General features: G+C 38.6%; 1 protein-coding gene across 1 annotated transcript in view; it reads right to left on the reverse strand.

The window, feature by feature from the left end:
• Nucleotides 1–11,412, reverse strand: part of CA2 (carbonic anhydrase II) — a gene marked incomplete at its 5' end in the record, with an annotated part of 17,252 nt that extends 5,840 nt beyond the window's left edge. The window contains 2 exons of the mRNA XM_008935656.1: nt 840–958; nt 11,215–11,412. Coding sequence (XP_008933904.1) covers nt 840–958; nt 11,215–11,412 — 317 coding nt within the window. The remainder of the gene's footprint in view (nt 1–839; nt 959–11,214) is intronic.
• Between the last annotated feature and the right edge of the window lie 176 nt (nt 11,413–11,588).

Consider the following 11,588-nt stretch of genomic DNA (forward strand, 5'->3'; position numbering starts at 1 on the left):
TCTGCAAGTTGAGAAAGTAATTACAGTACTGTGAACAGATGGAAGGCAGTAGCCAGTTCCTCTGATAAGACAAAAGCTACTCCTATTTCATGAAAAAGTCTCAGAGCCAATGAATTTGTGGGACCATTTCTTTTATCCGTCAATGCAATTCACAGATGTGTTCGGCCAGTGTGTATTTATGAACGGCTTAAACATGTCTGTCACAGTATCCACAGATAGATTTCTAATCAGGGGACAAGGAAAGGTGGGATGCAAGGCACTAAAATCTCTCCATTTCTGTAGTTAGACTGTAATACAAAGTCTTAAGTGGTCCAAGGGACATCTGGAGTCTTACGAATACTACAGAAAGTACCTGCAAGGTCTCACTTTGCTACCTGCCCGCTTCACAGCTCCCCTTGCTTCTTTGCTACCAAAAGATGAAAGGGTCTGCCCCAAAATTATTCTGTTGTTTATATAAATGTCTCTGATGTTAAAAATTGAAGCCAGGAAAAGGGCCTGTGTGTGCACAGCGGTTCTGCAATTCCATTTCTTCCTAATCTTCAGGAGTCCTTGAGAAAGCAAAGGAAACCAGGGATAATTAATGTTGTTTTTTTCTGTAGTCTCTTTGACATGAAGTAGCTGAGAAAAAATATTAAGGGAGTCCTCCAATTCTAATCTCTAGTCTTGCAAGGAGTAGGTCCTGGTGTGGCATTGTACCAAGATCTTCTATGGTAACCTCCAAATCTCTTGTTCTATGAGGATCTGTAGAGAAGCTGTTACTGTGATTGAACACTTTAAAAAAAACACCCCAAAATCTCAGATTATACAGAAAAGACTGGAAAAAGTAAAGCATGTTCTACCTCTGCCTCATACTTCACACCATCCACAGTGTGCTCAGATCCTTGGCCCTCACAGGATCCCCAGTGAATGTGAAACTGGGCCAGCCTGTAGACTCCATCCAGTGCTCCTCCCTGCAGCACTGCAAAGCAAAGAGTCTCAATTAGCATCTCCCATAACCTTTGTTATTGAGTTTCACTTCAAACTGGAACATCTATCTCAAATCTTCCAAGTGAATGACAGTCCATTGCTGTGCATGCTGCCATGCTACTCCAGACCACCTTCAATAGTACATTGCTGCAATACAACAAAATCAATAATACATGTATAAAAATACAAGTGACTTTACAGTGAGCATCTCAACAGTGATTTTACAGGCATGCTAATATTAGAGGTGATGAGAGGAGAGCTAAGGATGCAACTTTTCTGTCACCAAATAAATAAAATAAGGTCAAGAAAAAAACCAGCCTTTGCAAGAGGCCCATATAGTAGAAGTACACTTGGAAGACCGAATCATCTTTCACTTAGTTATGTACTCTCTCCCTTCATTTTAGATACTTTATCCATTTAGGCCTTAATCCTGCAAATCCTGTGGCAGACTGGATTCAGTAAAATGCTTTTGCTTCCAAATTAAACCTAAAAACCTTTTAGCTATGGGTTTTAGCATGGTAAAGCACCAGGCACAGTGCATTGCAGAGACGTGAATTCAAATCTCTCCTCCCTCCCATCCTTTACTCCTCAAGAATGAGTTTACAATATTGTGGTAAAAAAGGCAATGCCTGCAGATGCAGATTTTTAAAAATATGGATTGGAAATGAGGTGTTTTACTTAAGCTCTCCACTATCTGACAATTACTTCTGCCACAGGATGGCTGTAAGTGGAGTTCTCAGCCACACTTTCAATTATACAGGAGTGAGTTCCCCTGAGCTCGCTTATTCTGCTTGTCTGTTTTAACCTTGTACTTAAACTGTGACCAATCACCATTATGATATGCAGGAACAAGCCCCATTACTGTGAAATGCTCAAGGAACAGACAATGTCTCGTCCAGTGCAGCATAAAGCACAGAACAATAACAAATAGATAAATGGTCCTATTTAATAGAACTAAGTTATTAGGACAAAGTTTCACACTGTTTTGTGGGCTGGTTTTAGGCTTTTTTACTAAGCGCCTGGATTTCACAATGAAATCTTTAAGACGTTCATTTTTTTTTAATGTAAAATGTAATTTGAAGTGTTACATAACTTAAGAGATCAATTTCTTTCTGTATATACACATTAATATATATACACACACAATAAAGTGACAGAAGAGTGCTGACGTCAGATATTACATGTAAGTGTGCTCTGTGTATGTGCCACAAACAAAATGGTTCTGCGGAGTAAAGATGCTTTCCTCTCAGTCTACAATTAGTCCAGACACTGTAACAATGCGTGCATGTTGAAAATATACATCAAATGCAGATAGAGGAAGGTCACTGCCCAGGTTTGAATAATTCTGATTAGCAAGCATGGGCAACAACAGCTGTGGGTACTTGGCAATAAGGTGAGAAGGATTTGACAAAAAAATGGAATACATGAAAAGAAAATATAAAACAGTTTCCACTTGTGTGCCTTACACATGCAATATTTGGGTTCAATGAACAAATTTAGCATTTGCCTGGGGCTCCTTTGGTAAATATATTTTGAAGTGTCCCAACACATATTTCTATTTGAAAAAAAAAGGTGAATATGTTCCATTGCAGTCTTTGTAATTTCAATACTGTAGCCAACACTGAACGGCCACCAGACCAAGACTCGCCCTACCTATTGCCAAGCTATATGATACAAAGAAGAATGGCTACTTAAGTAATCAAATAGGAATATATCTTATTCTACTTTCATGTTTCTGCATATCATAGTTGCCAAGAAGCGTAACTGTTCCAAGCACAGGACTACAAATCAGAATAATTTTCTTTCAGAACAGCGACTGTGAACGTGCATTAGTAATGAAGTAATTGGTTGCTATGTCTTTAGAAATCCAAAATCATTTAATCCACACAGTATCACGTTCCATTTTAAAAAGATGCCATGGAGTTGCAATGTTTGTTTCAGTTCCTTTGGCTAATGGACTCGCTGCTCATTGCGGGTTCAGATGGACCAAGGTTCCACCATTCCCCAGCCTCAGAAAGCACGAGTGCAGCACAGGTTAATCTGCTGTTATTAATCAATGGAGAGCATGCCAAAAAGCAGAACCATGCAATCTTCTTCAATCCATTTGCAGTGTTATTTCGTTACACAAAGTTTGATGTAGTCTCATAAAACTTAAAGATGCACAAAAGTCTGTTCATAGGTTTTGCTTACTTTTCTCATCCTGTGGTTCTCAAATCCAGCACTAGCATATTTTGACCCACAGCAGAGCATTCAAAGAAAGTAATAATTAGTGTGAATGAATATAAATTCAGCAGGCTTAATTACAAAACAGCCGCCTTCTTCTAGCCTATATTAAACAGTTATTTTTTAAAATTATTTTAAATATTTACTATTTTAAATACCTCCACCTTTCCAAAGAAGTAAAGTTTCAACTTAAAAGGCAAAGTAGAAATGTCAAAGCTCTTTTTATTTTTTTTCCAGAACAAGCTTTTTAAACTACGAATAAATGCTACCAGCTTTTGGAATGTAGAAGTTCATCAAGAATGGGAGCAACATACACACTAGGAATTTCCCTGTCTTTGTCCCATGTGACTTGAAGATTGATGCAGGCCACACTGACAGTAGAAAGTCCAGGATTTCCAACCCCTTTTTATGAGGGATGAGGAAATTCTGATCCCTTTTCGAGCATAGAGTCATTAGCTCCCTTCCTTTACCATCCTGGAAATACATTTGTAGCTGTGTTCCCCCTCTTGTTACATAGCACAGCTTCAGATGTAGGTTGAAGACAGCACAAGCCAACCTGGAAAACACATTTTTTTCTTGCAGATTCAACCTACTCAAAACAATTTACATCATAACCTGGTCTCCATATGTGTAACAGCCCAAGAGGCAACAGCTTGAAAAGTGAACTTTTTTTCCTGTTTGACAGTTATCTGAAACATTAGACAAATTTGAAGCTATTTCACTTAGATTAAGCAACGGGAACTGGTTTCAACCTTCTGCCCTTTGCTGGAAAAGTTATACTAGTAGCATCCAGCAACTATATTACACTATTCTTAAATTATCTCATCACATTATTCTAAATTAGGAATGCTAATTTGGAAAGTCAAATAACCACACAAACTGTTCCATTTATGTCTGTGGGACTTCTTGAATAAAGAAGGTAAAGTTGATTTGTTTCCATTACACTTTCCTAGGACAGTTGGAAACACAGAAATAAAAGGGCATTTTGCTGCATTGGGGACAGCTGTTCACTGGGGCCACACAACTCCACAGTTCTATTTAAAGGCAAGTCACTGGGTAGTCACCCTTCTCATGTAAAACACAACAGCTTTGTAAAAAATACTGTGGATTACTTCATACCTTTTCTCAGGAAGTGGCAGCATCCGCATCTGTGGGTTTTTGCAGGAATACTGTGGAATTACTGTTATTTAGTTACCTCCTACGGGATGTTCCCTCTCCACAGAGCAAGAGACTAATAAATCTCACCAAGGCAATAAACTTATCAAAGAAATAATAAAAATGGCTGAATTACAAGAGTGTTTCATGAGTTAAAATGAATTCCTTTCGGTCATACAAATTAGTGTGGTAAGAAAAATACCGAATTTTGTTACTCTGAGAAAGTGCAGAATGAGAAAATGTTATTCAAATGCAAATCACTGACAGCAAAGCTCTTTCCAGTAACTGTAATAACAGGTCCACTACAGCACAAGAGATGCCAGGAGCTCCAAACCTGGACAATTCAGTTCTAATTGCGATTCCACCAAGCAAAAACCTAGCAGCAGGACATTTCAAGCACCCATCTTTGAGTCCAGCCCTCCTGCACACACATTGCTTTGGCATACAGAAAGCCATGATTTTCTATCAGCCTACAGTAGATGTGCACGACTATGACACTGTAGGCACAAGCGTCCAGAAATACAAGCATAATATATACAATAATGTTGAGGTTTTGTACACTTTTGTGCATACACAGACATCTGTATGAAAGAAAACAAGCCTTGAGGAGACAAAGTAGATGAAGCACTGAGAAAAAAAACCATCTCCAGCATCATGTACTATTAATGGCACAAAAAAAGGCTCTTACGAGGATGCTCAGGGATTAGCCTTGTGTTCTTATGCAAGGATGGGCTTCCCTATCTGACAGACTGAAGAGTTCAGTTAGGGTGAGCTGTCACTTCTGTGAAACGTGAAGTACAGTGTCACATTTTGTGAGATGTTTCCTTCTTTATGCTATCTCTTCCAGACATCCCTCCTAGGACACTGTATCACAACAAGCAAGAGCGCAAGATAGCACACAAGCGCTTGACTGAAGGATCATACTTGCAGAAAACATCTGTAATGGGTTTCACTAAAATTAAAACTACATAACTGGTATCTCATAAGAAAAAAAACTTCTACTCTGACCTTGCTAGAGGGTTAGCCTGATCAGGCAACAAGGATGTTCCACAGAGATAGACCAGAATGAAACATCTGCCCAAATGCAGCAGGTCTGCAGATGTGCAGATCAGCAGCAGGTCAGTGATTCTGATTCACCTCAGTTGAACTACATCCATACTGGGTAGCAGCTAGAGAGTCTCTGACTTGCTTAAGGATACAATGCCATTTAGATCCTTAACTTCAGATCCCTCCCACTCCCTGGACCATTTCTCATAGAATGGAGATTCTCCAAGTCATAAGATTCTGTACTGAGTCCCTGATCAGCCTTCAATGCTCATGTTTCACACCATATAAGCTGACAATTACTTTGTAAGAACTGAGTTGAAAACATTAAAATTATTATGGTAATAGCTATAATACTAATCTCAGTAACTGCCTACAGTACTGAAAATTGTGTATTGGACATGGTGCTCATATTACATTGAGATCTAATGAAGGATAAACAAGCTTAAGGTTTGCGTATTGCCTCCAAGTATGCAGCAGTCCCTCATGCCTAGAAGTAAATAAATATATCAGCTTGGAAGAGTACACATGGTGACATCTGGCACACGGCTTCATTACATCTTAAACTTTTCCAAGTGGCCTTAGCTGATAACAGCTGACTAGTTTCTCCAGGTTTTGCACTCAAAGTGCCTCTAAAGGAGGAATTTGGAAGAAGGGAAGGAAGCTGCCATGAATCTTATATGTACAATCCCTGTCAAATTTCTGCTCAGAAGTTGCCTGTTAAGAACCAACAACCAAAAAAACTGATGTAAGTGAAGAAGGGCACTCTAAGGCTCTGCAGAGAAAAGGACTGAAACATGCAAGACTGATCTAAAGGCCTCCCATCCTCTTTTCCAGTTCCTGGAAGCACTAGAGCTATTCACAAGCCCCTTGTTTACACAGGCTTTGCAGCTTCTGGTGACCCCCGTTCACAAGAGAAATGACTTAATGATCACACACCCTCCGGGGCTGTTGACCTTCTAGTCAAGCAGTGCACAGAAGTAGCTGTGACACATAAGCAGATGTCTGAATACAGTCACCTAAAACAATAATCAGTTCTCTGATTTATGATTCCAAAGGGTAAAAACAGTGTGTAACTTAGGCTGTACTGCATTGTGGACCTTCAATCCATGCCTGTATACTGATGACACCTAAGATTATTCTGGCATAGCTAGTATTACAGCTTTGGAGCTGGGGAGCCTAAAAATAGACCTGTGGCAGTGACTTTAAGAGTTGTGCATTGAGGATAGTAGACTTGCATGTTTCTTCCTCCATTTACCAGCCGAGGTGGAAGTGTAGGAAAAGAGAAACAGTGGCACAACTTTCAGAGTAAGTCAGTGCCAAAAAAAGCAGTACTAATACACTGGCTCTTGACTAACCAAGGTAACAAAGTAGATCGGTTTGTTTACAGTGAGTCATAATTCAAGACAACCAGAGTGTCCTCAATATTTACAAATATAGGAAGAATTGGGTAACATATTTGATTACAACTACTGAAAGTCTCCTAAGGGGTGGCAGTACCAAGGCCAATGCAGTACTTTCATTTCCCTAGGTCTCCTCATAATTTTAAAGTTCTACTATGATTTAATATTCACAAAAACATTGGATTTATCTGGGACTTCAATACTGGCTTCCAATATTATCTCTAGCTCAGCAGCAAGGAAAAGGAAACAATTAAGAAACTTGTCTAGGAGCAGAATTACCAGTACATTTAGTAATGTCTGTAGAGCCTTAAACCATAATAACAATTCACTTCCATCAAGTTCTACAGCTAAAATATGGTATTTTAACATTCTTGTTATGGAATAAATTGCTGATTGATGAGCTTATAAAAGGAAGACATCAAACACAATCAAAAAGTACAGAATGCAGTGCCTACTGCTGTGAGCATTTTCCATTTGAATTTCAGGTTTTTTGTGTATTCTGAAAAGTTTTCCCTGGAAATTTACATAGAGAACACATTATAAGTAAGTTATAATTTTTTTTTTTTTGTGCTTTTGAGGCTTTCTCAAGCGAAGTCATTTCCTGTGGTTTTACAGCTCTGAGAAGTTGCTGTTTAATTCCGTCTTTAAAAGCGAGTGAAACAATATGCATGTCCTTACAGCTGACTACAAAATGGTAAAAAGAGTATCCTTAATGAGACACTTCTTTGCTAAACAATTCCTAAAATAAGGTACATTAAATTATAATTTAACACTTATCAGGACTATTTAGCTCACACATATAGGGAAGGGAGGTCCTAAGTCACAGGAGTGGATGAACCCAAATTTGACATTTTATTCCTACTGACACTTTTATCATAATGAATTTTGCTTTTATTTATAGATATTTTAAAGATTAATGCTTACAAGTACTTGAACTCTCACTATTATTGAAAGACAGTGAACATGAGAACTGAGAAAGCAACTGTAAGAACTGAAGCAGAAGAGAGGCCAAGTAACAACTAGAAGAGGAAGTTCGCTGTTCGCTTTCTACATATAAGACCAAAACCAAACATTCTGGAGACTATAGGGAAATTTGACAAAAGATACTCTTTTATCTAAACCACAGGATTATCAGCAAACAAAAATTGTTCATAAACATGGCAGTGCTTGCCTGTGAATTTCCTTTCCATATACCATTTTTACCAAGTAGCAAGTGCAAACTATGAAGGGAACTGACTAAGCCTTTAGAAGTGTACTGTGAAATACAGCAGCCGTCACATAATCCAAGACATTCAAAGGCTACCCTACAAGGGCTGAAGTTGAAGATTTGGGGTGACTGTTTAGGAAAAGGGTTTTTCTAAGCATGGTTAGTAACATCTAGGCATATCTAGGAATATGACCAGAAAGCAAAATAAAATCAGATCCTAAAGCTATCACATAGATTTTAACATAATTTCTCTGTTAAAACATCATTGTAAGAGAAAACTGTATAGGTCAGAGGCATAATTACAGCCTGAATCATGAGTTATGGCTGTAAAGCTTCACCTCTTAGTAAAGAGATCTTCTGAGAGCAGAGAAGGAAACATTTTATTTTGTGAAGATACACTACTCACATAAATTGCACAATTTTTTTTTTGTTTAGAAAGTAAAACTTATTTTACATCCTTACTATGCTGAAGAATATGGATGGGATATCATCTGAAATCCTACTTTTTCCTTTTAGATATTTTTAGCTCTTCATGAATATGGGCAGAAGTTTTGTTATACATAGTCTTGTGTGCAACAAACACACATTTGAGAGGGAGAGTATTTTATCTGGGGAAAAGTATTTACATCAAAATTTTGAACATTCTGATGATACTTATGTGTTGTTACTTGAGATCAGCAGTATTCACATTACATATTTTCTGACTCAAATAAGTAACCACTGCTTTCAAAGACATGCATTATAACAACGTTCATTTTATTTGTCTTATCTAGTTTTACTATACAATTTTTTTTACTACCCATATATTCTTAATTGCAAGAACTCATTGTGCATACTCTGTAGAGCAGGAGTCATTAAACAGGCATTAATATCTACAACTGCTGCTCTACTTACTTCACTGTCCTTAGCTGTGAGCCTAAAGATTCTTAATTATTGTATCTACTTCTTCATGTACAATTAATCAAGTTTTGACGATTATTCACAAACAATTGGCTTATTACTTCATTTTGTACCTACTATTACAGATAATTCATTAAGGCATATGGGACAGCTCATTGGAGCAAGCAATACAGCCTGTGGGAAGTATTTACAAGGTTTTATTCTGCTGTCTTCTGTAAAACATACCAGCACATCACATCATCTCACATAGTTTTTCCTTGTGACTGTTGCGTGATGTCTAACCAAGAATTTGGTACAGAAATTATAGTTAGCCTCAGATGCAGAAACAGGAGTAAACTAAGCACAGTCAAGTCAAAGACAGCTTTATTTTCTGTAAGGAAAGTAGGTTACCTAGTTAGCAGCATACAAATGAAGCCATTAAGGGTGCTGCCAGGTAGATTCAATGCACTGTAGTTTTCAATAGGAAGTGAGATACCTAAGGATCCACCCTTACCTAGCTTCATAAAGATCCGTTTAATTTTTTTTTTTTCTAAAGAATATTCAGTTTCTGATTCACCAATGGAGCTACTGAGAATATTTCTACTTGCACCTCCTATCCTCCCACTCTGAAAACTGTGTCTCTACATATCTGTTAGTGGATTCCTGCCACAGATGTTCTGGTTCTGCACTGACTTTTCTCATAAACAACATTCTTCTTACAGACATTTCTTGAGACTATTATATGTTACTCCCATTTTTTTTTCTCCCAAATTACTAAATACAACCTGATTTTCACAGTTTTTCCCAACTTACGCACACACACATGAACATGTTAACAGTTGTGTTGTACTGTGAAGAGCTGAACCCATTTCCTTTGGACTCTGTGAGAGCAGGATGACAGCGAGAGCAGCCTCACATCTATCTGGTGAAAACATAATCCCCTTTTTGTATTCTCAATTATTTACCTTACTCCCTATGACAAAATGAACATGCATGCAGCTCCTTTAGCTCCTCAGGGCTTCAGAAAAAGAAACACTAAGAAGTCAGAACATCCCTTTTCCCTTTTTTTAATATTTTTTAAAACCATACAAATTTTAATGCGGATGCTCTGTCTCAATTATACACGGACCTCTGTGTACTGAAATGACTGCGAACCAGAGCTGACTTCTTAATATTGTTCAGTATAAAGACTGCAATTAAAATACAAAAACAAATTCTTAGTGCAATGCCAAATGTCCGTAAGACTGCTATACAACATTTCCTGCAGAAACTTCACATTTTCAGTAGGCATAGATCACTTGTTTTCAGCACCATTCCCTCACTGCTTAGGAAAAATAGGGCACTTGCTCAAGCAAGTTAAATAAGGCAGTGTCTACAGAAGGCAGCGACTTACAATGGGATTGTTTTTGCTATCTAAAGTAAAAATAGAGGCGTATTCATTGTAGCAGTGTGATGATTTCCGCAGATTCAGCCAGCTGAAAAACTAAATTAAAGACAACCTACAAAACTCTTGTTGCAACAGCAGCAGCTTGGATTCCGCCTGTCCCTCGATGCGGCCGCTCCTTTCAGTAAGGATTATACTAAAAGGTTTGCAGGATTCAGTACTTAATTTCACCATACAGTATGATGAACAGTAAGACATTATGGAACGACTGCCTGCTAGCAAATTTTGAAGGAATGTGTCACATACATTATCTTTATCCAGAAAACCCGACGTCAAGAAATGTCAGGCATAATACTTGTTTAAATTACAAAAGAACAAAGAGGTATTTTCCTGTCATTCCTGTTTCTGTACTAACTTGGGATCACACTGGCTTCAAAACCATGAAATAATATTTTGATAACTAAAGAAACTATTTCCAAACTATTTCCACTTCAAGTTCTTAGCTGTAATCCTCTGTTATTCTAAGGCAAATTTCTTCCTATGATGCATTTTGCCTCTTATTTTAACCATTTGGTCAGCAGCTTATGTTGAGCTATGCTTAAAATTTTTCTTGTCAAATAATCATCTTTTTTTCCCCTCTACACAGCTGAGCCTTTATCTAAATCCTTTGGATTTAAACAAAAATAAAGCAAGTCTCTTTTCTGGAGTTGAGAATAGGGCAGCTCAAAACTGCCTAGATAGGCTTAGTTTCCTTCTAACGGGAGCTCAGTCTCCTTCTACTCTAAGGGAGCTGTGAGAGATGCCGAATCCCGACCTTACTGAAGACAAAACACTTGGGTGGTTTGGGGTTTTTTTGTTTTTAAAAAATCCTGGGGCCTCAATAGGCATTTTAGTAGCAACATTAGCAGCAGTTTCTCCCCTTTCCACCCTTGCATACAAAGATGAGGTCTCACCTGACTTGTCAGAAGAGTCATCAAACTCCACATTGAAGGAGTGCCCGTTGTTGACTATGTTTCTGGCCGTGCCGGCATCATAACTGAAGCTGAGAGGCTTCAGAGAGGAGTCGTACTTGGCAGACTTGGTGTCAATGTCAATGGGGGACTGGCGCTCTCCATTGGCAATGGGGAAGTGTTCGTGCCAGTGAGCGGGCCCTGCAAGAGAGCGTAAAGCAGCTCAGTGGCAAAAGAAACGGAACTGGGGGATATGTAAATGACAGGCCTCGCTCTAGAAACCGGGAGCATTTAACATCAGCCTTGAACAGCGTATCGCCCGTGCGGGCCGCCCGCGCTGGCGACGCAGGCGGGGATGGTTCCAGCTGGGGACCACG

Source organism: Merops nubicus, unplaced genomic scaffold (assembly GCF_000691845.1).
Source record: "Merops nubicus isolate BGI_N331 unplaced genomic scaffold, ASM69184v1 scaffold5642, whole genome shotgun sequence".
Lineage (NCBI taxonomy): Eukaryota > Metazoa > Chordata > Aves > Coraciiformes > Meropidae > Merops > Merops nubicus.